General features: G+C 43.0%; 1 protein-coding gene across 3 annotated transcripts in view; it reads right to left on the minus strand.

Moving 5' to 3' along the window:
• Window positions 1-27,320, minus strand: part of stab2 (stabilin 2) — a 292,259-nt gene that overhangs the window by 28,338 nt on the left and 236,601 nt on the right. For all 3 annotated transcript variants that reach the window (XM_059977629.1, XM_059977628.1, XM_059977630.1), the window contains exons 47-57: window positions 27,208-27,291; window positions 26,979-27,125; window positions 24,950-25,090; window positions 19,784-19,843; window positions 16,048-16,224; window positions 11,686-11,775; window positions 8,346-8,492; window positions 6,420-6,476; window positions 3,663-3,789; window positions 3,083-3,232; window positions 2,256-2,360 (exon numbers count right to left, since the gene is read on the minus strand). In XM_059977629.1, the coding sequence (XP_059833612.1) occupies window positions 2,256-2,360; window positions 3,083-3,232; window positions 3,663-3,789; window positions 6,420-6,476; window positions 8,346-8,492; window positions 11,686-11,775; window positions 16,048-16,224; window positions 19,784-19,843; window positions 24,950-25,090; window positions 26,979-27,125; window positions 27,208-27,291 (1,285 nt within the window). The remainder of the gene's footprint in view (window positions 1-2,255; window positions 2,361-3,082; window positions 3,233-3,662; window positions 3,790-6,419; window positions 6,477-8,345; window positions 8,493-11,685; window positions 11,776-16,047; window positions 16,225-19,783; window positions 19,844-24,949; window positions 25,091-26,978; window positions 27,126-27,207; window positions 27,292-27,320) is intronic.

Genomic DNA, 27,320 nt, shown 5'->3' on the forward strand with positions numbered 1-27,320 from the left:
GACTGGATGGATAGCCTAGCAGAAAAGACAGTGGAACAGCAATGGCAGGTATTCTTGGGAATAATGCACAAGGTGCAAAATCAGTTCATCCCCTAGAGAAGGAAGGATTCAAAGGGGGGAAAGGGGCCACAGTGGTTGACAAAGGAAGTCAGAGATTGCATAACATTAAAAAAAAGGAAGTATGACAGAGCTGAGGTGAGTGGGAGGACAGATGATTGGGAAGTTTTTAAGGAACAACAGAACTTAGCTAAAAAGACAATATGGGGAGAAAAAATGAGGTACGAATGCAAGCTAGCCAGGAATATAAAGGAAGATAGCAAAAGCTTTTTTAGGTATGTGAAGAGAAAGAAGATAGTTAAGAATAATGTTGGGCCCTTGAAGAATGAATTGGGTGAAATTGTTATGGGAAACAGAGAAATGGCTGAAGAATTTAATGAGTACTTTAGATCTGTTTTCACTAAGGAAGACACAAGCAATCTCCCAGATGTATGGATGGGCCAAGGACATAGGGTAACAGAGGAAATGAAACAGATGGACATTAGGAAGGAAACGGTGATGAGAAGACTGATGGGACTGAAGGCTGACAAATCCCCATGTCCAGATGGTCTGCATCCTAGGGTACTAAAGGAGGTGGCCCTGGAAATTGCGGATGTATTGGTAATCATTTTCCAATGTTCCTTAGATTCAGGATCAGTTCCTGAGGATTGGAGAATGGCTAATGTTATCCCACTTTTTAAGAAAGGAGGGAGGGAGAAAACAGAGAACTATCGACCTGTCAGCCTGACATCGGCGGTGGGGAAGATGCTAGAGTCCATTAGTAAGGATGAAATAGTGGCATATCTAGATAGCAGTGATAGGATTGGGCCAAGCCAGCATGGATTTACCAAGGGTAAATCATGCTTGACTAATCTTTTGGAGTTTTTCGAGGATGTAACCAGGAAGTTAGACGGGGGAGATCCAGTGGATGTAGTGTACCTCGATTTTCAGAAGGCATTTGATAAGGTCCCACATAGGAGATTGGTGGGTAAAATCAAAGCTCAGGGCATCGGGGGGAAGACATTGACATGGATAGAAAACTGGTTGGCAGATAGAAAGCAAAGTGTAGCGGTGAATGGGTGTTTCTCGGAATGGCAGGTGGTGACTAGTGGGGTGCCACAGGGCTCGGTATTGGGACCACAGCTGTTTACCATTTACGTCAACGATTTGGATGAAGGCATTGAAAATAACATGAGCAAATTTGCTGATGATACTAAGCTGGGTGACAGTGTGACATGTGATGAGGATGAAGATCACAGAGATGTCGTTGCCAATCTGCAGTGACCAGGGTCTGCAAGAGAGGAGTTCGAGGATCCAATCGCACAAGGAGGTATAGGGCCAGGGTCTTGAAGCTTATTGATTAGCTTAGAGGGATTGAATACTGAGCTGTAGTCGGTAAAAAGCATCCTGATGTATGCGATGTTAGAGGCTGTAATACAGTAGCACGTGCTTCTTGGAAATGGACACCAAGAAACCACTTGGGAAAATCAGGGCTCCGTGTATTTCTTTCTGCTGATTCATTGAAAGAAACCCAATAGATTCAGACTGTCCTGGCCAGTGATTCTAAAGGGAATTGCTGAATGTTCCAAATTTAGGCAGGCCTGGCTCTAAGTTTGGGAATTACTGAGTTTCAGGTGTCATAATGTCTGTCATTCTGTCCCATTAATGCTGGGAATCTCCAACATCTACACTGAGGAAACCCCGCCCCCCCCTTCCCCAGGCCGATCCGACACCAGCCAGGTTTGCAATAGGACAAACTGTATATAGCAATGGGGATTGTTTACTTGGAGAAAAGGAATGATTTTCAAAAACTATTTTCTTTTGCCTAATGTCTGTTTTGATTTGTAAATGCTTCAGTTTTGATTCATTTTACTGTATATTTGCCACAGAGGGCTGTGGAGACCATTGAGTGTATTTAAGGCAGAGACTGATTGGTTCTTGATTGGTGAGGGGTTAAGGGTTACAGAGAGAAGGTGGGAGAATGGAGTTGAAAAAAAAAATCAGCCATGATAGAATGGCGGAGCAGACTGGATGGGTGAAGTTGATTAATTTTGCTCCTCTATATTATTTTGTATAATTTTTTGAATAATTAAATAATCTTGATATCACCTTTAATAATGTATAAAAGTCTCTGATAGCAGGTGAGTTTAAAAACTACTAAAAAAAATGTGACAAGTTTTGACTCGTGCTGAGTTGTGTTTCACAGTTGTGTTACGTACTGAGTTGTGTTTCACAGCGGACCCCTGTCCATCCTTCATCGCAGAAGCAAGTTCCTTGGCCCTCAATACCCTCCTCACATTTTCCATTTTCAGTGCACTCACAGTCTGGAAGAAAAGCAAATTCACATCCCATTGAGTTCCGATTTGTACACATGATAAAACGTGAAGTGTTGGTTCATAGAACAGTGCTGCATAGTATAGACCCTTCAGCCCATGAAGATCAACCTACGCTACGACCAATCACATTCTTCCCTCCCCCATAGCCCTCCATTTCTCTTTCATATACAGTACTGTGCAAAAGTCTTAGGCACATGTATATAGCTCGGGTGTCTAAGACTTTTGTATTGTACTCTGTGTGCCTGTCAAAGAGTCTGTTAAATGTCTGTTATACATCTGTTTCTACCACCATCCCTGGCAGGGTGTTCCAATCCCGCACCATTCTCAGTGTTAAAAAACCTACCTCTGACTTCCACCTATACCCTCTCCAATCACCGGAAAGCTTGAATGAGCCAACTCTGCCCTCAGAATGGCTGTCCATCTGATCTACACTTCTTACCCTATCAAGTCATTGCTCATCCCCCTTCATTCCTTTCATATTGGCCATTTTCAGCTTGGGAAAAAGCCTTTGGCTGTCCGTTCGATTATCTATGCACCTCCTTCGCTACAAAGAGAAAAGCCCTAGCTCGATAAATCTCTCCGTAAGCCATGCTCTCTAATCTGGTCGGCATTCCAGAAAGTCTCCTCTGCATGCTCTCCAAAGCTTCCACATCCTTCCTTTACAGGAACAAAAATGAATGAAAGCCCATTTCTGTCCAGCATCCGCTTACCGGTGCACTCTGGTCCCCAACGCCCAGGCAGGCAGAGCTCACAAGCCAAGCCCGTAAATCCAGACTTGCACGCGCACTTTCCTGAACCTGTGAGCCGGTCGTCACACACACCGTGGGAATTGCATGGATTCTCAGCACCGCCCGGGCAAGCTACAACGGAAGAGAAGCAGTCGCTTACGGGTCTTGTACTGAAAAGTAGACAAGCAGCGAGGGCAGAAGTGATTGAGGTTTACGAGATTGTGATGGGCTTAATAGGGTTAAGGACCAACAATCAAGGATCAACTTTGTTCACCTTATACATTTACATATATTAGGAATTTGCTGTGGTGTGTTGGTGCAATATGCAACAAAAAACAACATTCAACAATTAATTTGATGCAAACATTGTATTTACTGTATGCTTCCATGTCCACGTGCCAGAAGAAGCTGATCTTCTCTGGAAAGGGCGGAAACGGAAAACCGGAAACCAAAACTAGAGGAGTACAAACACATCCGAGGTCAGAGATGGGGAGCGGATTAGAAGTGAAGGATGTGGGATTAATCGCAGTCATAACCAAGCGGCATGTTGGCAACCTCTCACCTTTACAATTTTTTCCAAAGTAGTTGCTGCAGCATTTAGGTTCCTGGATTACGAGGGTGCATGGCTGCTGACAGCCTTCGATGTCCTCGTGGAAAGTGTTGCGGTATGTGCATTGCACCTTCTCCCCCTGAGTGTCACAGAACACCGACAATGAGGAACAGTTCACACTAACTCACTCTTTTAAAATATATTATTTCTGTCTTTCCACAATTTCAATCTATTCAATATACATACACTGTTATTGATTACTTGTTCATTTATTTTTTCTTCTTCCAGATTATGTATTGCATTGAACTGTTGCTGCTAAGTTAACAAATCTTATGACACATGCCAATGGTAGTAAACCTGATTCTGACTTGCTCTCTCCCAAGGACCTGGGGCTAGTTAGTTAACATTAAGCTGTGTGCTGGAGCAACTCAGTGGGTTGAGCAGCATTTGTGGGAGGGAAAGAATTGTTGATATTTCATAGGTTCCAATTGGTCAAGGGTTGATTGAAACAGTTGAAACATCAACAATTCTGATAGTCAGCAATTTTGGCTAAGGAACAGGAGAGGATACTGGAGCTCCCCAGTCATCAAGATGGTGGTGTAGGTAAAAAGACCTGAGAGAGCTGGCTAAGTCTTTGCTTAACAACCCCCACCAACAAAAGTTGACAATTTTAACTGAGAATCACTCTCCCGATACTGAAGTATCAAGTAATCAAGGATCAACTTTATTCACCATATACATTTATACGTATTAGGAATTTGCTGTGGTGTGTTGGTGTGACGTGCAACAAAAACAACTTCTGACAATTATAAGGAATAAAAATTATATGAAGTTCGAGGTTAGTATAGGTATGGAATAAATTGTTCTTTAATCTATGTTGACACCTTAGACTGCACAGACATAAGGAACAGGACTCTTAGCTTCTGACTCTCAGAAGAGTAAAGTCCCACAACAAAAACACAGGCCTTTGAATCGGGAATGTGGCTTGTTGTTCTAACATGATTAGTTGACTGACCACTCCACAGTGTCGCCCTACAGGCATCGATCAGACCTCATTTGGAGTATTGTGAGCAGTTTTGGCCTTTCAAAGGAAGTATGCGCTGGCTTTGGAGGGGGTCCAGAGGATGTTTATGAGAGTGATCCCAAGAATGAAAGGGTTAATGTATGAGGAGCATTTGATGGCTCTGGTCCTGTACTCGCCGGAGTTTAGAGGAACCGGGGAATCTCACTGAAACCTATCAAATATTGAAAGGTCTAGATAGAGTGGATGGGGAGAGGACGTTTCCTATAGATGCAAAGCCTCAGAAAAAAATGTCCCATTAGAATTGAATTGAATTGACTTTATTACTTACATCCTTCACATACATGAGGAGTAAAAATCTTTACGTTACATCTCTGTCTAAACATGCAATATGCAATCATTTTAATTTATAATAATTTATAATAAATAGAACAGTCAATGTAATATAAAGTACGCTCAAATCAGCGTGAGTTACTCAGTCTGATGGCCTGGTGGAAGAAGCTGTCCTGGAGCCTGTTGGTCCTGGCTTTTATGCTGCGGTACTGCTTCCTGATGGTAGCAGCTGAGAATAGATGGTGGTTGGGATGACTCGGGTCCCCAATAATCCTACGGGCCCTTTTTACACACCTGTCCTTGTAAATGTCCTGAATCATGGGAAGTTCACAACTACAGATGCATTGGGCTGTCCGCACCACTCTCTGCAGAGTCCTACAATTAAGGAAGGTACAGTTCCCATACCAGGCAGTGATGCAGCCAGTCAGGATGCTCTCAATTGTGCCCCAGTACAAAGTTCTTAGGATTTGGGGGCCCATGGCAAACTTCCTCAACTGTCTGAGGTGGAAGAGGCGCTGTTGTGCTTTTCTCACCACACAGCTGCTGTGTACAGACCACGTGAGGCCCTTGGTGATGTGGATGCCGAGGAAATTAAATCTGTTTACCCTCTCAACCCCAGGTCCATTGACGTCAGTAGGGGTTAGCCTATCTCCATTCCTCCTGTAATCCACAACCAGCTCCTTTGTTTTTGCAACATTGAGGGCGAGGTTGTTTTCTTGACAGCACTGTGTCAGAGAGATGACTTCTTCCCTGTAGGCTGCCTTGTTATTGTTTGAGATAAGGCCAATCAATGTAGTGTCGTCAGCAAATTTGATTAGCAGATTAGAGCTCTGGTTGGCGACATAGTCATGGCTATACAGGGAGTAAAGAAGGGGACTTAGTACACAACCCTGAGGGGTTCCTGTGTTGAGAGTCAGGGGGGTGGAGGTGAGGGAGCCCACTCTTACCACCTGCTGGTGAACTGACAGGAAGTCCAGGATCCAGCTACACAAGGCAGGGTCAAAACCCAGGTCTCTGAGCTTCCTGTCGAGCCTGGAGGGAATTATGGTGTTGAATGCTGAACTGTAATCCAAGAACAGCATTCTCACATAGGCATCCTTCTTCTCCAGATGTGTAAGGGTGATGTGTAGAGCTGTGGCTATTGCGTCATCTGTCGATCGGTTGTGCACAGGGATGAAAAGGAATTTCTTCAGCTGGAGGGTGTTGAATCTGTGGAACTCATTGCCACAGGTGGCTATGGAGGGCAAGCCATTGGGTATATTTAGAGTGGATATCTATCAATAAGGGTGTCAAAGGTAAGGGGAGAAGGTAGGAGATTAGAGTTGAGAGGGATAATAAATCAGCTGTAGTGGAATGGTGGAGAAAACTAGATTGGCTGGTTGGCCTAATTCTGCTCCAAAGTCTTGTGGTCTTACCTTAGGTTTGCTTGTCGAAGGGCAGGGAGGGGTGACTCTGCAGCTGCCACATCTTCCCTGTGAAGACAGAAACCAATGTTCAACACTGTACTCTACAGGAGCAATACACAACATCTCTCAACGTGGTGCACGAGTCGAGCTACTCGGAGACCCAATCACCATTACATGGCCACAGTTGTACTTAACTGACAACCCCTTGACAAAGGATAGTGTGATGTCGATTCCTGAGGGGAAGGGTATGGAGGTTTTGGAGAGGGTCAGAGAATGTTTATTCGGTTTCTGCCTGGATTAGAGGGCAGGAGAAGTTGGGCAAACTAATGTTGTTTTGTCTGGAGTGGCAGAGGGGAGACTTGCAGAAGATCATGAGAGGCGTAGATAGAGTAGACAGTTGGTATCATATCCCTAGAGTTAAAATGTCTAATACTAGAAGACATACATTTGAGATAAGGAGTTAAGTTCAAAGGAGATGTGCGGGGCTCGATTTTTGCACAGAAAGTGGTGGGTGACTGGAATGCACTGCCAGATATGCTAGCAGAGACTAATATTAGAGAGGTGTTTTAGAGGCATTCGGTAGGCCGTTTTGATAGGAGGTTAGAGGCCTACGTCTGACAGTCAGCGAGGTGAGTCCAGGGGCTAGAAGCTGCTGGCCCGATGTCTCTGAGTCCAGGGTCAAGGACTGGAGGCCCAGAGGTGTCCTGTCTTGGGGTTGGAGGCCTCTGTGTGTGTGTGAGCGGATGGGCGGGTGGGAGGCAAAGGGGCGTGGGCATGAGCATGGGCAAGCTATGTTGGTGCTGGAAGCATGGCGACACTTGTGGGCTACTTCACACAATCCTCGCTGATTTGATTTGACATAAAGCAGCACTTTTCACTGTAGGTTTTGCTGTACATGTGACAAATGAAGTTAATCTTCACATTAACAACATTTAAAAGACACTTGGAGAGGAAAGTTTGAAAGGGAGATGGGCAAAAAGGTAGGCATGTGGCAAATCAGCCTGGACAAGATAAGATGAAATATGTATTTCCATCCTGTACGACTCTCTGACTTACGTAGAGAGTCTTCCGTCACACCTAGGTCTTATGCCTTGGTGGAAACGATTTGGGAAGTCAGGAGAAGTCACTTGCTGCAGATACCCTAACTCTGATCTGCTTTATCAGCTACAGTTTTTAAACTCAGCGGCCACATTATTAGATATACCTGTACAACTACACATTATCTAACCAGCCAATTGTGTGCATACATAAAAACATACATAGATGGTCAAGAGGTTCAGTTGTTGTTCAGGCCAAACATCAGAATGGGGAAAATGTGATCTAAGTGACTTTGACCGTGGAGTGGTTATTTTTGAGAAGTGGAGTATCTCAGACACTGCTGATCTGCTGAAATTTTCACACACAACAGTCTTCAGAGTTTACAGAGAATGGTGTGAAAAACAAAAGTACATCCAGTGAGTGGCAGTTCTGTGGGTGAAAAATGCCTTGTTAATGTGAGAGGTTGGAGGAGAATGGCCAAATTGGTTCAGGCTGACAGGAAGGTGACAGTAACTCAAATTATCACGCAAAGCTGAATGCACAACATGTCGAACGTTAAAGTGGACGGGCTACAGCAGCAGAAGACAGTGAACATTCACTCAGCGGCCACTTTATTAAGTACAGGAGGTAACTGATAAAGTGGTCACTGATTGTATGTTTCTGGTCTCTGATAACCGCTTGGTAACTAAGGATAAATTGGTAAAAGTGATGCCAATGAGTGCCAAGGTATTTGGTGGTGGACACTGAAATATACTTCACTGCTAACTTGTTAGCAAAAGCCTGATGATGATTCAGTTCTTGAAACATATACAGGACTGTTGTTACACGAGAATTCACTGAAAATGTAATTGTTCTTTTGAAAAGAAGACATTTCAAAAAATTCAAACTGATGCAGACCATAATATCATGAAAGATAAAGTCGTCACATCGACCGCCGATGCTGGCAGGAGTCAGTAAACAGTTGATGCCGTAAGCGATGCCGTCATTGAACTCCAAGTGCCTCTGTGTGATCTTGCACCGTCTCCTGCCCAGATACAGATCACCCTACGGAGGCAGCAGACAAAGCATAGGACATTATTCATTCTGTGCAGTCAATACTGCATGGATTACACAAGCATACAGTTTTATTTGGGTCTCGACCCAAAATATCGACAGTGCATTTCCCTCCACAGATGCTGCCTGACCCACTGAGTTCCTCCACCAGATTGTTGCTCCAGATTTCATCTCTTGTGTTTCCATATTTATGTCGGGTACAGACTTGAGTTTAATATTCTTGGCTGTTAACCATTTAATCACATTCTTTGATCAAAGAGGCTTTGCTAGTGGCTTATAACATTTACTAAGTAAACCTGCTCGGCAATGCAAATATCTAATCAGCCAATCATCTGGCAGCAACTTAAAACATAGGAGCACGGAGTCATGGTCAAGAGATCAAGTTGTTGTTCAGGCCAATCATCAGAATGGGAAAAAATGTGATCCAAGTGACTTTGACCATGGAATGATTGTTGGTGTCAGAAGGAGTGTTTGAGATCTTCTGGGAATTTCATGCACAACAGTCTCTAAAGTTTATAGAGAATGGTGCAAAGAACAAAAATAAATCCAGTGAGTGACAGCTCTGAGGGTGAAAATACCTTGTCAATGAGAGAGGTCAGAGGGGAACAGCCAGTCTGGGTCAAGCTGACAGGAAGGTAACTCAAATAACCACACGTTGCAACAGTGGTGTGCAGAAGAGCATCTCTGAATGCTCAACACGTCGAACCTTGAAGTGGATGGGCTACAGCAGTAGAAAACCATGGACATACACTCAGTGGCTATTTTATTAGCTACAGAAGGTACCTAATACAGTGGCCACTGAGTGTATATTACAGCTCCCTCCTGCCACGTATGCAGTTTTTCATTTATTCCCCCATCTTCCACAAACTTTCTCTTTTGCTTTCTTAGTTCCTCCACTTGTGTATTTGCTCAATTCCTGCTGACGTATTCCAAATCTGGTGAAAGTGCAGAGATCGGAAATGTTAACTCATTGTTTTCTTGCCATGTTACTTCACTCCTGTAACATAGTGACTGGAACTTAGCACAGTGCTCTGGCACCACGATGAAGCCACCCTCAGGTTAAAGGAGTAGCACCTCATATTCCACCTTTGTAGCCTCCAAGCTGAGGGCATGAACATTGATTTCTCTAACTTCTGGTAATTTCTCTCCCCACTCTCTCTTTTCCATTCCCCATTATGGCTCCCCTCTTACCTGTTCCTTTCACCTCACTGGCTCATCACCTCCCTCTGTTGCCCCTCTCTCCCATGGTCCACTCTCTTCTCTGATCAATTTCCTTGTTCCTCAGCTCCTTACCTATCCCATCCCAGCTTCTCACTTCACCCCCACTCCCCCCTGCCCCACTTGGCTTCACTTCTCACTGGCCAGCTTGCTCTCCTTCCCCCTTGACCCCACAACCTTCTCAATCTGCCTTCTTCCCCGCTCCTTTCCAGTCCTGACGGAGGATCTCAGCACAAGACGTTGACTATTTATTCCCTTCCACAGGCTCTGCCTGACCTGCTGAGTTCCTCCAGTATTTTGTGTGCACTGCTCTGGATTTCCAGAATCTTTTGAGTTTACAATTCTCACCAGTGTTCTCTGACGGTAACCCCAGGTGTGACTGAAAAGCAATACAGGGTGTAAGCATGTAACTGCGACCATCACATAAATGCCATTACAAAGAAGGCACGGCAGCACCTCTACTCCCTTAAACATTTGTGTATGTTATCTAAAACTTTGACAAACTACTATAAATACACAGAGCAGAGAACCCGGACTGGTTGCATCATGGCCTGGTACAGAAACACCAAAACCCAAGAAAGGAAAACCCTACAACAGTGGTGGAGATGGCCCAGTCCATCAAAGGAAAAGCCCTCCCCGCCACTGTGCACATCTACAAGGAGCGAGGCCTCAGGGAAGTAGCATCCATCAAGGACCCCAATTACCTAGTCCATGCTCTCTACTCACTGCTACCATCAGGAAAAAGGTATGGGAGCCTCAGGTCCCGCCAGGTTCAGGAACAATTATTACCCTCAACAATCAGGCTCTTGAACTGGGGGGATAACATCACTCAGCACAACACTGAACTGATTCAACAACCTGTGGACTGACTTTCAAGGACTCTACTACTCAAGTTCTCCATCAATTATTTATCTGTTGCTGTTATTTGTCTTGTTTTACACAGTTTGTCTTCTTTTGCACATCAGTCTTTGTGTGTACTTTCATTTATTGATTGTATTTATTAGTTCTACTGTGAATGGCTGTGAGAAAATGAATCTCGGGTAGTACTTGGTGACATGTATGAACTTTGATAATAAATTTACTTTGAACTCATGTAATCAGATGGATTTATTATTAGTAAATATCCCATGACGCTGCTGACAATTTTATAAAATGCAGTGCTGACAATGAAGGGAAAGCAAGGACGCACGATCTGAAACACTAACTCAGGTTCTCTCCTCGCGGGGCCAGAGGAAATTTGCCCTCTGTACTTCAAAGTTTATCCTCCTTGGGATTTTGCCTTTCGTACTAGGTATGTGAATTGTGTACAAGTCACGGGAAGTGTTTCAGTCCCTAATACAACATTCCAGCATCAGCGTGAGAGGAATTCAACTGTATTCCCTCTGGAGATAAGTACGACATGGAATTCTTGGGTTTTCTTGTGGCTTTCAATATATAGCCTATCAATCTCCTCTGGTGAAGCGTGAAGGGTGGAGAGACTGAATTCTCTGGTGAAATATGATCTGACTATTGCGCACAGTTGTAATTGATTTGCCATTTTATATTTTATTGAACAGGCCCTCCTGGCCCAATGAGCCCACGTGACCAATTAACCTGCTAACCCATACATCTTTGGACTGTGGGAGAAGACCAGAGCACCCTGAGGAAACCCACACAGTCATGTCGAGAAGATAAAACGCTTTACAGAGAGTGGGTTCAATGGATGGAGGAAAGCTTCCACCAGATTTAGAGTGGAGAACCAGGTGAATAGAGGAAAATACAATGGGGGGGATGTCAGAGGTTGGTGTTTTACACACTACCAAGGGGTGGTGGTAGAGGCAGATACATTAGGGTCATTTAAGACACTCTTAGATAGGCACATGGATGAAAGAAAAATGGAGGACTATTTGGGAAGGAAGAGTCTTGGAGTAGGTTAAAGGGTCAGCACTACATTGAGGGCCGAAGGGCCTGTACTGGTCAAACTCACCTTGCTTCTTCGCCGCCCACAGCTCACTTGGATGTCGGACCCCTGCAGAGTCTTCAGTGGGGAACTCTGAGGCAGGAAGGCTGCCAAAATCTGCAAGCACAAGTGTGACAATGAACATTTCCTTCTTCGACACTGGCACGCCACAACCGCACTGGGCAGCATTGACGGAATGTACCGAAGATACTCAGCCAAGGTCTCCAAAATCTGTCTTCTCTAGCAGCCAAAAGGACATGGACAGCACCACCACCTACTGATTGCATGCAAGTCACCTGCCACCCTATATGACTGTTAAAATGCTGGAACTTCCTGTCCACTGAAGCACCTTCACCCCCAGGACAACGGAAGCAGCTCACCACCACTCTCTCAAAGGCACAGAGGAACTGACAACTATCACTGTTAATGAATAGTGTGAAAAAAAACTAGTCAAAGGCAGTGAAAGTCAGCCTCGTCATGAAGAGAGAATGAAAATTGACCTCCAAACAGAAAGAGCAAAAGTAATTCTGCAGACGCTGGAAATCCGGAGTGATAGGCACAAAGTTCTGGAGAAACAGTATCTGTGGAGAGGAATGCCGAGGCCCATCATAAGAAACCAGCTCCTGAAAGAGATGGCCGTTTATTCCTCCCATCGATGCTGCCTGGCCTGCACAGCTCCTCTAGCATGTTGTGTGTGTTTCTCTGATAAACGGATGAAAGCAATCCAATGTAACTTGAATTCAACCTGTGCACATAGCTGCTTAGGGAATGCCGGCTGTTCACAGAAACAAGAGCATTTACAATGTTGGAGGTGCTACATAAATTCATGCTGTTATTATCAAATTCTGTTTAACTCCACCAAACAGCATTTATTTGGATCTTGGCTGAATCTCAATCACCCACCATTGCTCCTCCTCTCTTCAAAGAAAATCTCTAGATCTTAATACTGGAAGAACCTAATGACCCAACCCCGTCCTCAGTGATTTCATTCCTGACTAACCCTAAGGTCACATTTCCTCACCCTGGTACTATCCTTTATGTCCATCCCCACAAATGCCTGAACTCCGCCATCCCCGGCTGTGAGAGGAGGAGGGTTGGGCCCGACAATCCATCATCTCGTAAAAACCCAGAGGCACAGAAATGCCAACAGAAACTCCAGAGACCTCATCCCTGGGAGAGGAAGGATCCTCGATGGGATGCTCTTTGTAAGATTGAAACACTGGCCCAAGACAGAGAACTCTGGTGAGTTGCTGTCAGCGGCCTTTGCCCCAGTAGGGGTGATGGTCTTAACAAGGTGAAGTCAAAAATGCTTTAAAAAAAATTTATGTTGATTACCCCAATCATCTGTACTCAAGGGAAAGCAAATCAGTTTTATGCCATCTCACATTCAAAGCTGAAGCTATTGCTTTTTTCTTCAAACTCCTTTGCACATCTCAATGACTAAAACAGAGCATAAATGAAAGTTATAAATATATTGAAAGGCCTAGCTAGAGTGAACGTGGAGAGAATTTTTCCTATGTTGGGGGGGGAGGGGTGTCTAGGACTAGAGGACGCAGCCTCAGAAAATTACCTGTCTGAAGAAAGCAGAATAAGTTGAAGGTGATGTATGTGTAACTAGGTGACTGTTGAATATTATTTTTTATTGTTAAAGTGCCTTTAAGAGAAAACAGTGACGTCATTATACATGTGCAGAGTAGAAAGAAGAGTTACAATGCTCTATAAAGACGAACATCAACTACTGCTGGTTGTATAGTGAGGAAAAGTGAATAATATCTGATAATATCCATGTAAATTCATTTATAAATCTAGAATATCAGTAATTTGACATGTCTTGCATGACAATGCATTAGATTTTTGCGAGTAAGGTATCAGTGCTGGATAGCGTGGTTGTGTGAAGTTCCTTGTTGGCCTAGTAGGTTAGTCTTTCTAGTAATTTGACTACAAGGCAATATATTGCAAGAGTTTTTGTAAAGGTTTATTTTTGTCTCTCTCTATTGTTTCATGACCGAGTGTGGATGGAACACCAACTCACAGGTAAAATCTGAATGCTCAGTAAGAATAGGGAGCACAATAATGGTTTGGTACTGATGAAATGGGCTGCAGGTTCTGTTTCTATGCTGTTGTTCTCTATGATTCCATGATCCCGGGAATGAAAGGGTTAATGTATGAAGGGCAATTGATGTCCCTGGGACTGTACTCACTGGAGTTTAGAAATGATGAAGGATCTCTTTGAAACCTATTGATTATTGAAAGGCTTAGATAGAGTGGACGTGGAGAGGATGTTTCCTATAATGGGTGAGTCCAGGATCAGAGGGCACAGCCTCAGATTAGAAGAACATCCCTTTAGAACGGAGATGAGGAGGAATGTTTTTAGCCAGACGGTGATGAATCTGTGGAATTCTTTGCCACAAAGGATGTCAAATGTTATGAGAAGAAACCAGGAGAAGAAGGCTGAGAGGGATAATAAATCAGCCATGATGGAATGGTGGAGCACGTGACAGGCCAAAAGGCCTATTTTACTCCTATGTTTTATGGTCTGTTGTTCTGAGATTAAGAAACTTATTGCAAATAATGAGGAAAGATTAGGGCAGATTTTTATTTTTCACAGGGTGTGGGTGCCTGGGATGTACTGCCAGGGGATGGTGATGGAGGTTGATACAGTATGGACTTTTAAGGATTCTTAACCTCTTTGTCGTGAGCAGTCACTGTTCTGAGGCAATTGGATGTAATGCAGTTAAAGGCCGGCCATTTTACCTGCTCGGGGAGTTTACTGTTCTGTTCGTCACTGCTGTCTGCACTCCCCCCACCCACCCCCTGAGAGCTACAGCAAGAACGCACTAGGAGAGCTTTATAGACTCTCTATAGACAATATATAAACAATATAAATGGACCTTTGAAAGCCAAATGCTCTCTTTCAACCGTTGAGAAAACTTGTTGAGGAATTGGGCAACAAGAGCTCCAACAACTCGCTGCAACAAGGGAGAATGTGACAGTCTGGGTTTAACCTTCAGGCTATGTAGTTACAAGAGCCTTTTAGTTAGTATAGTTAGAGGAGCCCCATTATGGTGCACAGGCTGTAGGGGAGATATCCTGTGACAAGACAGTGGCTGTGTGGGGGTGGGGGGGGGGGGTTCGGAGGGCACGTTCATCACAAATGCTAAACTAGATCCGACATGCAGATCTAATCATAAAATTTCTAACCTAATTTCTTTCAAAAGATTCTGATTTTAAATTACAGTGCATGATTAACAGGCTAAAAAATCGTATTAATTTCAGAACATGCTAATTTCAAAGAATTGACAGCCTTTTGTTATGTGATTTCACTTCCTCCTTTTTAAATCGGAATATAAATCTAACACAATCTTGATTTAAATTTGTAGCTGGGGATGGAATATCATATTCATGATAGTGTAAATTCTAAGTACCCACTTGTAAGATAAATTGTTCTAAAATATTGAATGTTATTTGTAACCAGTATCGCTCTCTATGTTTAGTATAACAATGGACAACAAAGAATTTGCTTCCTAAAAACTTTTGGGTGTATCTTATGGATTTTGCTTTGCTGATCATGAAAATCACCGTGAAATTTCTCTAACACACACTATTGTTTCGAAATCATCTATATTTGTCATTTCAATTCATAATTCAAGTCCAAATAACTGGTGCCAAGATTAAGAAGGCATTTTTGTTAGTCCACAAATCAAACAGATCATCAATAACGGGCAATTGAAAGAACATCTAGTGGGACCAGAGAAAATTGCCTGGGAAGCATTCAAGGATGTCATTGAAAAATTTCTTGGCAGATACAGAGAACTAAACTATGTACCAATGGTTGCCAAGCTTCAAGCAGACAAAACCATGAAGTGCAACATGTCACTGAAGGTGCATTTTCTGTATTCCCATTTAGACTTCTTCCCTGCAAATCTTGGCACCGTCAGTGATGAACATGGTGAAAGATTTCACTAGGACATTGTGGTCATGGAGAAAAGGTATCAGGGAAACTGGAATCCATCAATCTGGCTGATTATTGCTGGGCACTTAAGTGAGAAGCCTCAGACACTGAGTACAAATGAAAATCTTCAACAAAACATTTTTAGCTTTGATGAACTATTGCAAACTGTAGGCACCGTTATGCAATTAAACACATAATATTCAATAAAAGTTAATTTCTTGTTTCTCCAAATTCCTACGTTATACAAGTAGTCAGAAATGTATTTGTATTCAGCTTTAAGTGATCTATCATTTAAAAAAAAATCTGAGGAAACAACACATTCGAAAAAATTTGTTGTCTAGTGTGATCTACCTTAAGACTAAAAAAAAAGACGTTTCACAAATGCTTCCTGAATCTAAAGTGCATGAATGTTTGAACTCTCGAGTGACAGTAGTTACCTTTGCATCCCTGATAATATGAAACTTAAGGTAATCTATCAGAGCATTTCTGTTATCCTTATTATACAGGAAGTTCTGTCGTGCTTGAGATAGAGACTTCATGACTGTGTCTTTTGGTAGGAACAGGGTGACTGGCTTGTGATTTGGATCATTAATCATGCTCAGCACGTTGGTGTCCTGCAAAGTAAGTAACAAACGGGTTAGAATGCTGCTGGAAATTACAGCAAAGATTTTGAATACTGCATGGAATAATAAACACAAGGGATTCTGCAGATGCTGGAAATCCAGAGCAACACACACTAGATGCTGGAGGAACTCAGCATGTCAGGCAGCATCTGTGGAGAGGAATAAACAGTCAACACTTCTGTCTGACCAAATGGTGCTTGGGCCCAAAAGTTCCATTGTTCATTCCTTTCCATTGATATTGCCTGACCTGGTGAGTTTGTGGAAATATATCCGTAACCCAGAATAATTATGAGTTTGTAATTTTTGTAAAATATAACAAATGGGGTCTATGAAATCCTAATGTGCTTTCTGAGTGAGAAAAATTACAAGCGTGTTTGTATTATATGGGAACAAACTAATTTCTTTGATGACAGGCAATTTATTTTATGGCCAGAGGGCAAGTTTTGATAACAGGTGAAAACAGGATGGAGCTTCTAAAGATCAAGGTAAGGGTGAAGATAACAGAAGAATGTAATGTTACAGAATGGAGCATCCTAATCACTGTTGTTTGTTTTTTTTAAAGTATAATAGTATTCCTTGCCCATTCAGGTGCTGTATGATTATTTAGAGCCATAGAGTCATGGTGTCAATATGTTTATTGTAGTGTAGTGGGTAGTGTTGTTACTCTCACTTTCAGCTTCCACTGCTGGCTAGCAGTCTCGCGAAAAGGAGAGCTGAATGTGTAAGTCCCTCCCTGCCTGTACACAGCCTCTCTGTCTAGGCTAATACGGAGGAATTTAAGGTGGGGGGTTATACAGGAAAGGAATGGAGGGTTATGGGCTGAGTGCGGGTCAATGGGACTAGATGAGAGTAAGCGTTCGGCATGGACTAGGGCCGAGATGGCCTGTTTCTGGGCTGTAATAGTTATATGGTTATATGGGAGGCAGGGTTTAAGGGTCGGCACAACATTGTGGGCTGAAGGGCCTGTACTGTGCTGTACTATTCTATGTTCTCCAACAGCAAGCCTCATGTAATGCCTCCTTGCTGGAGACACATGGAAACTGAACTCCTTTCAGACTCGGGCTGAACTACAGAGGACGGGAGGAGGTCTGCCCTGCACACATAGCACGCAGGCCCACCGGGGTGTTGACACGCCCTGTGCTCGTGAACCAGATCCCCAGCGATGGGTAAATAGCCCCACTGCCTCATGGGCCGCCTCAAGAGAGACGAAAGCTACAGGACTAAACCCAGACCCTCTGAGCCACCTGGACGTCATTGAACATCCTTCCGGCAGCTCCTGCAGCCAAGCTGGTGCCAAACGTATTGCTTCATAAATTCTCCTTTGGACTACACTGGTGAGGCCGGGAGGGGGAAGCTGACAACTGGGCACCTCAGGATCTCCGTACCTTCTGCCCCCAGGCTTGTGATGATCACCACCACCCGTTGTCCTTCGAAACAGACAGATGCCAACCAGAGTTATATAGCACAGAAAGAGGCCCATCAGTCATATCTGCCCATGAATGAATCTCAGGTTTGTATAAGGCACCATATACATACTTTGATAATAAATTTAATTTGACTTTGGCAATGCAGCCATTTCATTGGCATCTCATCCACCAAATTACTGTAAATATTCATTCCTTTTATCACCACTGTACCATGGCAACAAGGGATCTGAATTATAAAAAGATAGCAGATGGACTGGGTATTTTTCCTGGAGCACAGGAGGCTGAGGAGAAACTTTAGAGACGCTTATAAAATCATGAGGGAAAAGAAGAGGAAAATCACAACAGTCTTCTCCCCGGGTGGGGGTGGGGGCACAAAATTAGAGTGCACAGATTTAAAGGGAGAGATGACAGATTTAAGAGGCTCCTGATGGGCAGCTTTTTCACACAAGAGATTGCTGGGTGTACGGAATGAGCTGCCAGAGGAAGATGAACGGTGGCACACTACAACATTGAAAGAATATTTAGACAGTTACGTGGATAGAAATGGTGTGGAGGATATGTGCCAAATGCAGGCACGTGTGCCTGTCTTAGATAGGCATATAAATGAAAACAAAATGGAAGGGAAAGGTTTAACCTTTCAGAAGGTTACAGGGTTGCCAGAACATTGTGCACTGAAGGGTCTGTACTGTGCTGTATGTTTTATGTTAAATGGGACTAGCTCAGTTAAACAACTTGTTTGGAATGGGTGAGCTGAGTGGAAGGTCCTGTTACAATATGACTTCAGCATATACCATCTACAAAACATATTCATCATACATCTTCCAAAAAATTTCCTGATCCTGATGACCCCACATATCAAAATTTTGCAGAAGGTGTTTATATGTATTCAATATTTCAACAGTATTTCAGTACTATTGTAAATCTATTGTTTGATTAAGCATTCTTGTTCATTTAAATAAATAATTACAGGTTATATGTTAAAATACATGAATTGCATATGGCATCACACTACCATGTGATAAGTGTCCATCTCGCTAAAGTAAACCCAAACTCAGACTCACATCTCTTGGGCTCCCATCTTTTATTCATACTAATTTTATGTTTTGGAAATAACAAAACATGACAGTAGATATAGAGGCTGTGGATGCATCTTCCAAGTTCGACAGAAGGTTATCCAGACTGGAAGGATAATCCTTCAATACAAGAAAGCATAGAAAGTGTGTGTTGGCACATGGCCAAGTGTTTAAGGCGTTGGTCTAGTAAGCTGAAGGTTGCTAGTTCACACTGCCTTAGCTGAGGCTTGATGAGGCAAGGCACTTAACCACACATTGCTCTGTGACGACACTGGTACCAAGCTGTATCGGCCCTTGCCCTTCCCTTAGACAACATTGGTGGCATGGAGAGGGGAGACTTGCAGCTTGGGCAACTGCCGATCTCCCATACAACTCTGAAACTTTCCAAGGTGCAAATCCATGGTCTCTCGAGACTAGCGATGCCTAGTAGACAGATAAAACTGTAGAGGAATTGACTTGACATCAGTAGAAAGGTACCTGGGAAAATTTTAATTGGAATTGGACTGAGTTAATATGGACATATGAAAGGGAAACCGTGCTTTTTTTGTAGGGTTTAACTAGCAGGACAAGGGAGAAGTAAAGAAAATAGTGTATTTGAACATTCAAAAGACCCTCAATAAGAGGTTATTAAGCAGGTGCATAGGAATATTGCCATTTGCAAGTTTCCCTCTGGGATGCACACTATCCTGTCTGGGAAATACATCACTGCTCCATTATTATCCTTGGTTTGAACCCTGGAACATCCTGCGATCTGCATGGTTCCAGAAGCCAGCTCAACACTAACTTCTCAAGCTTGTTGAGGAATGTCTATTAAATGCTGACATGGAGAGTAATGCCCAGATCCCATGAAGGAAAACAATACTTAGCAGGAGAAAATAAAGAGCACTGGGGAGCTTTGAAACTACCTGCATTGCTGTTTAGGAACAGTTCTTTCTCTTTCACTATGGGATTTCTGAATGGACAATGAATCCATGTACACTACCTCACTTTTCTGGCTCTCTTTGCACTTAGTAATTTTCCAGGATATCTACGAGGATAAAGCTCGCTTACCTGTAAGAGATTAACAAAGATGGAGTATCCATTCTGGTCTGCTAATGTTGTCAAGTTGAGCTGTAGGGAGGAAAGTCATTGAAGATTTGTTATTAGAGGTGATTGTTCTCTTGTTGGGCATTGTGAAATGATGTGAGGTATGCTACTAACGTCATGGATCACGGAGATTTCTGACACAGAAAATGATCCTACAGCCAAGATGGTTGTAAAAGCTGTGTCCAGCCTGATCTCACTACCCACCTCTTGCCCCATCCCCTTGAATGTCACGTCCGTGGTCGTTCAAGTACTTGCCAATCGTGGTGAGGTTTCTTCCACATTCTACATTTGGGAAGTGAGTTTCAGATCGCTAAGATTTGCTGGGTAACAAGATCCTCTCATTTTCTCTTGTGTGTTATGGGTTAGGTTAGTAAGTTGTGGGCATACCGTGCTGGCATCAGAAGCATGGCGGAAATTGCGAGCTACCCCAAGCACATCCTTTGACTGTGTTGGTCATTGACGCAAAAGACATATTTCACTATATGTTTTGTTGTACATTAGGGTTAGTGGCCAGTAAGTCTCCAGTTAGTGGCCTTGTAATACTGTCTTTCACACCTGTGAAAACTTTATGAAAGTCAGTCTATGACTCCTAATGTGAGCAGGAGATCATTAGTGTACCTGTGTGGGTGCGGATGTTTATGTGTGCACACATGTAAGCACACGTGTGCAGAAGCACGTGTATGCAATAGCGTTCATGAATACCAAGCAACACACACAAAATGCTGGAGGAACTCAGCAGGTCAGGCAGGATCTATGGAGAGGAATAAACAGTCGACGTTTTGGGGCGAGATCCTTTATCGGGTTCCTCCAGCATCATATCCAGCATTTTAAAGGGGGAGGGTGAGCGGCCAGAAGACATGGCACATATTGGCACCAAAGACATAGGTAGGAAAGGTGAGGAGATCCTGGAGAGAGATTTTAGACAGCTGAAAAGCAGGACCTCTAGGCTAGCAATCTCTGGATTGCTGCCCATGCCACATGCCAGTGAGGGTAAGAATAAGATGAGTTGGCAGGTGAATGCGTGGCTGAGAGACGTGTTGCTCCTGAACCTGGCGGGGGGCAGGGAATCAATACCCTTACTGGCAGGTTTGCTAGAGTTGTGAGGATTTAAACTAATTCAGCAGGTGGGTGGAAACTGGAGTGATACAACTGAGGATGGGGCAGTTGTTTTACAAAAAGAGGCAGTGTGGTGCGAACTACTAGCAAATCAAGATGAAGATTGGGCAAAATCACAGTCTATGTAATGAGCTGCAATGTAAAAAGCAGACAAAATTGAAAAGGGGGAATACAGGACTGAAGGTGTTAGATTTGAATACACACGTTATATGGAATAATGTAGATGAACTTGTAGCGAAATCACAGACTGGCATATATGATGTTCTGGGCCTCATGGAATCATGGCTGAAAGATTATAGCTGAGAGCTTAATGTCCAAGGATACACATTGTATTGAAAGGACAGGCAGTTAAGCAGAGGGGGTAGAGAGGCTTTGTTGGTAAAAAATGAAATCAAATCATTAGAAAGAAGTGACATAGGATTGGAAGGAGTAGGGGTGTTGTGGGTCGAGCTAAGGAACTGCAAGGGCAAACGAGCCCTGATGGGAGTTATAAGCAGGCCTCTGAACAGTAGCAAAGATGTGATTTACAAATTACAATGGGAGATAAAAAACGCATGTCAAAAGGGCAATGTTACAGTAGTTATGGGGATTTTCAATATGCAGGTAGTTTGGGAAATCAGGTTGATGCTGAATCCCAAGAGGGGGTATTTCTAGAATGCCTATGAGATGGCTTTTTAGAGCAGCTCGTAGTTCCACCCATTAAGGGGTCAGCTATTCAGGATTGGGTGTGGTGCAATAAAGAAATTTGATTGGAGAGCTTAAGGTAAAGGAACTCTTAGGAGACAGTGATCATAATATGATAGAATTCACCCTGCAATTTAAGAAGAAGCTAAAGCCAGTATTACAGTGGAGTAAAGGGAATTACAGAGGCATGAGAGGGAGCTGGACAAAGTTGATTGGAAGTGGACACTAGCAGGGATGATGGCAGAGCACCAATGGCTGAAAATTCCCGGAGCAATTTTGAAGACATAGGATAGGTACAGGCCAGTGAAGAAGTAGGATAATGCGACTGTGGCTGGTAAGAGAAGTGAAGGCCAACATTAAAACCAAAGACAGGGCATATATATAGAGCAAAAATTAGTGGGAGGTTAGAGGATTGGAAAGCTTTTAAAAACCAACAGAAGGCAACTAGAAGGAAAAGATGGAATATGAAGGTAACCTAACCAATAATGTTAAAGAGAATACCAAAAATGTCTTCAGATATAAAAAGAGAGGTGAAAATAGATTTCAGACCACTGGGAAATGATGCTGGAGAGGTATTAATAGAGAACAAAGAAATGGCAGATGGACTGAAATATTTTGCATCAGTCTTTACTGTGGAAGAAACTAGCAGTATGCTGGAGGTTCAAAAGTGTTAGGGGTCAAAATGAGTGAAGTTGCCATTACTTGGGAGAAGGTGCTTAAGAAACTGAAAGGTCTGTAGGTAGATAAGTCATGTGAACCAGGTGGACTACACTCCGAGGTTCTGAAGGAGGTGGCTGAAGAGATTGTGGAGGTATTAGTATTGATCTTTCGAGAATCAATCAATTCTGGCATAGTTCCAGAGGACTGGAAAATTGCAAATGTCACTCCACTCTTCAAGAAGGAAGAGAGGCAGAAAGAAAGGAAATTACAGGCCAGTTAGTCTGACCTAAGTGTTAGGAGCCAATTTTTAAGCATGTGGTTTTGGGTACTTGGAGGCACATGATAAAAAAGGCTATAGTCAGCATGGTTTACTTAAGGAAAAATCTTGCCAGACAAATCTGTTGGAATTCTTTGAAGAAATAACAAGCGAGATATGCAAAGGAGAATTGGTGGATTTTGCATACTTATATTTTCAGAAGGCCTTTGACAAGGTGCCATACAAAAAGCTGTTTACAAACCCATGGTAATAAAGGAAAGATACTAGCATGGGTAGAGCATTAGCTGATTGACAGGAGGCAAAGAGTGGGAATAAAGGGAGCCTTTTCTGGTTGGCTGTTCATAACCAGAGGCTGTCGGTAACTAGTGGTGCTCCACAGAGGTTTGTGTTGGAGCCGATACTGTTTGCGTTTTATGTCAATGACTTGGTTGAAGGCATTGATGGTTTTGTGGCCAGATTTGCGGGTGATATAAAGATAGGTGGAGGGACAGGTAGTTTGAGGAAGCAGAGAGGTTACAGAAGGACTTAAACAAATTAAGAGAATGGCCAAAGAATTGGCAGATGGAATACAGTATTGGGAAGTGTATGGTCATGCACTTCGGTAGAAGAAATAAAAGCATAGACTATTTTCTAAATGGAGAGACAATTCAAAAATCTGAGCTGCAAAGGGACCTGGGAGACCTCGTGTAGGATTCATTTGCAGGTTGAGTCGGTGGTAAGCAAGGCAAATGCAGTGTTAGCATTTATTAGAATAAATAATTAGAATACAAGAGCAAGGATGTAAAGCGCTGGTGAGGCCTGTCCCCATGTGTGTGCATGAATGTCTGTGTGCTCAGTGGTTCCTGCTGAAGCTACATTGCCTAAACAATTTTAGGAATTAGAAGTTTTCCAAGTATAAAACCTGCATGCTTTCCAATACAGTGATTTGGCATTGAAAGTAGTTGTAGAATTTGTTGCATCGAGCTCTGCCCTGTACGTTTGTGTAATCTGTTGTGTTGAGTCTCTGCCTTGTACAGTTACGGATATCAGAGCAGCAAGTGGAAAGTTAACATCTATTGCATCACAGTGACTTAACTTACTACAATCATGTTCACATTTTAACATTACTGGAGTAAACAATCTCAAGGTATAATTTCCATTCCACATTGGCCATTATTATAACTAGATTTCCACTGCATAAATGGATGAGGGGCAGTGTGTGAATGGGAACACCACCACCAGCTTCCCCTGACTCCCCCCACTCTGACAGTGGTCGTTCCTTCATCACCCTCCCCAACAAGACAGTGGAAGCAGCATCACCATCCAGACTGCAATAATTCAAAGCAACAGCCCACCACCACCTCTCAAGGTCATTGTTAATTGGACAATAAGTTCTGCCCATGCCATGGCAACCATGTTCTAAAAATGAACATGGATGATAGAAAAATGGAGGACTATGTAGGAGGGAAGGGTTAGATTAATCTTGGAGTAGGTTAAAAGATCGGCACAACATCATGGACCAGGTGGCCTGCTGTGTTCTATGTTCTGCGTCTTTAAGTTGTGGATGCTGTATAATTGTAGTTGAATGTAAATGTCCTAGTTGTTTCTATTTAGTACATTTATATCTGGGTTAATTTAAAATATCTTCAAAATAACTGGGTTGAACTGAAAACTTGCATGTTAGTACATTCGAAGATTGAACATTACAGCACAGTACAGGCTGTTCAATCCAAAATATCCAAAACCTTTAAACCTTTAGCACTCCATTTTTCTATCATCCATGTGCCTATCTAAGAGTCTCTTAAATGTCCCTAATCTACCTGCCTCTACCACCAACCCTGGCAAGCATGTTCCACACATGCACCACTCCGTGTTTTTTAAAAAAAAAACTTACCTCCGACATCCTTCCTATAATTTACTCCAATCACCTTAAAATTCTGCCCCCTCATATTCACTATTTCTGCCCTGGAGAAAAAACCTCTTAGCTGTCCATTTGATCAACGGTATACCTCATCATCTTGTACTCTTCTATCAAGTCACTTCTCAGCCTCCTTCGCTCCTCGTAGAAAAACCCTAGCTCGCTCACCCTATCCTCATAAGACATGCTCTCCTTAGCATATAACACACAATATTTCTAGCTGCAGTCTTAGTCCGAACAACCATTGATGCAACGTTTGGTGATTTTGTTGTTATTAGTCAGGAGATGTTCCAGAGAGTTCTGTCTGCAAAACAGTCCAAACTGGTCTAGGTATAACACCAAAGATCACGGCAAAGACTAATCTATAAAATAATCCTGATAATTACTTGCAGACCCGAATCCCACCCACCTTTTGCATTTTACACTGCATGGATCAGATACAACTAAAATTTGCCAGAACTAACATTGGGTTAACGTTGAAAATTGCAATCCTTACTTGGCTGGAACCTTGACTATCCTTGGGAAGAACAATCATGTTTCGAGGAACAAGTATCTTGTCGATAAAGTGAACCACTCCGTTGGCATTGATAATATCACTCTGTATGACCTTGGCTTTCTTGTTTAGAATCAAGATGTTCTGTCAGTTAAAAGGTAGGAATTAATAATAATTAAAAATTATAGTTATCAAAGATAAAGAATATAACTCAACATATCATACATCCTTGACTATTATTTACAAATATGAGGTAAAATTTCCCACCATCATTTATAAACTTCCCCACTATTATTCATAAAAATGAGCAACAATGAGCAACAAGCATGGATAGAAGACTGGCTGAGTGGCGTGAGGCAAAGAGCAGGAATAAAGGTGGACTTTTCTGGATGGCTGCTGCTGACTGGTGGTGTTCCACAGGAGTCAGTGTCCACTTCCTTTCATGTTATATGTCAACGTCGTGGATAATGGAATTGATGGCTTTGTGGCCAGGTTTGCAGACAACACAAGGATAGGTGGAGGGGCAGGTAGTGTTGAGGAAGCAGGGAATCTGTAGAAGGACAGCCAGATTGGGAGAACGGGCAAAGCAGCGGCAGATGGAATATAGTGTTGGGAACTGTATGGTCATGCATTTTGGTATAAGGAATAGAGGCATAGACTATTTTCTAAATGGGCAGAAGATTGGAAAATCAGAGGTGCAAAGGAACTTGACAGTCCTTGTGCAGGGTTCCCTATAGGTTAACTTGCAGATTGAGTTGGTGGTGAGGAAGGCAAAGGCAATGTTAGCATTAATTTCAAGAGGATTAGAATACAAAAGTAAGGATGTGATGCTGAGGCTTTATAAAACATTGCTTAGGCAACACTTGGAGTGTTATGAGCAGTTTACTATGAAAAAATGTGCTGGCATCGGAGGGGATCCAGAGGAGGTTCACGAGAATGATTCCTGACTGAATGGGTTAATGTCTGAGGAGTGTTTAATGGCACTGGGCTTGTGGGCCTGTACTCGCTGGAGATTAGAAGAATGCATGGGATCTAATTGAACCCTATTGAATATTGTGGAGCTTAAATAGAATGGATTTGAAGAGGGTGTTTCCTACAGTGGGGGAGTCTAGGACCAGAGGGCACAGCCTCAGAAAAGAAGGGTATCCCTTTAAAACAGAGAGGAGGAATTTCTTCAGCCAGAAGGTGGTGAATCTGTGGAATTCATTGCCATGGGTGGCTGTGGAGTCCAAGTTACTGAGTATATTTAAAGCAGAGGTTGATAGATTCTTTATTAGTAAGGGTGTCAAAGGTTCCAGGGAGAGGGCAGGTTCACTCTATCTAAACCTTTCAATATTAGTAGGTTTCAATGAGATCTGCCCTCCCCCCCCCCCCATCATTCTGCTAAACTCCAGTGAGTGCAGATCCAGAGCCATCGAATGCATATGTTAACCCTTTCAATTCTCATAAAACTGCTCTGTGTACTCTTCGATGCCAGCACATCCTTCCTTAGATATGGGGTGCCACAGCAATGAAATAATTGACCTAAATAATTGGCTGTATTATTCCTCGAGAAGTACCGTAAAGCACGACAGGACCGATGATCCGCCTGATGAATGTCTCTGCTGGCACTTCTGACAGTGTGGCACTCAAGCATTGCACGTTGAGTTTGATTTATTGTTTGTAATTTAGAGAGCCAGCACAGTAACAGGCCCTTGCAGCCCAACCAGCCTGTGCAGCCCAATTACACCCATGTGACCAATTAACCTACTGACCTGTATGCTTTTGGAAAGCGGTGAGGAAACTGGTAAAACGTTCAGATTCCTGACATAAGGTGGCAGAATTGAACCCGGGTCGCCAGCGTTGTAGTAGTGTACTGTTAATCGCTACGTTACTGAGCCCCCCCCCCGGAGACGAGGGATCTGATCCCTCTAACAAATTGTCCACAGAGTCACAGACATTTATTTCACTTTACCCCTCCACAATTAGTCTTAGTAGTAAGACATAGTTTATACAGTTTGTTCTCATGTAGTTTTACCACTTCGTTCCTCACATTGTTATTGGATAACTGGATGGTTTCTCCTTGAAGGGAGGTGATGCTCTTCAAACTGATTAGCCGGTTGTGCAGCAGCTGGTTACACGCCACAATGTGGTAACGGAGAATCTGGGCCATTTGTCCTTTTGATGTCCATTCTGATATCTAAAGATTGCAGGCAGCAGTGAGCCAAGTGCTCATAGAAATATGACTCAAATGGTTTGCTTTGGAAAATGATTCTGCCTACCCGGGTCTCGTTCTTGAAAGCATCGTTACTGGGGATGAAGACAGTAAAAGGACCTTGGCTTCCGAGTGCGGTCACACTGTGCATCTGTGAGTACAGAGGTGTAAAAACAAACA

This window comes from Hypanus sabinus, chromosome 8, assembly GCF_030144855.1.
Source record: "Hypanus sabinus isolate sHypSab1 chromosome 8, sHypSab1.hap1, whole genome shotgun sequence".
Taxonomy (NCBI): Eukaryota; Metazoa; Chordata; class Chondrichthyes; order Myliobatiformes; family Dasyatidae; genus Hypanus; species Hypanus sabinus.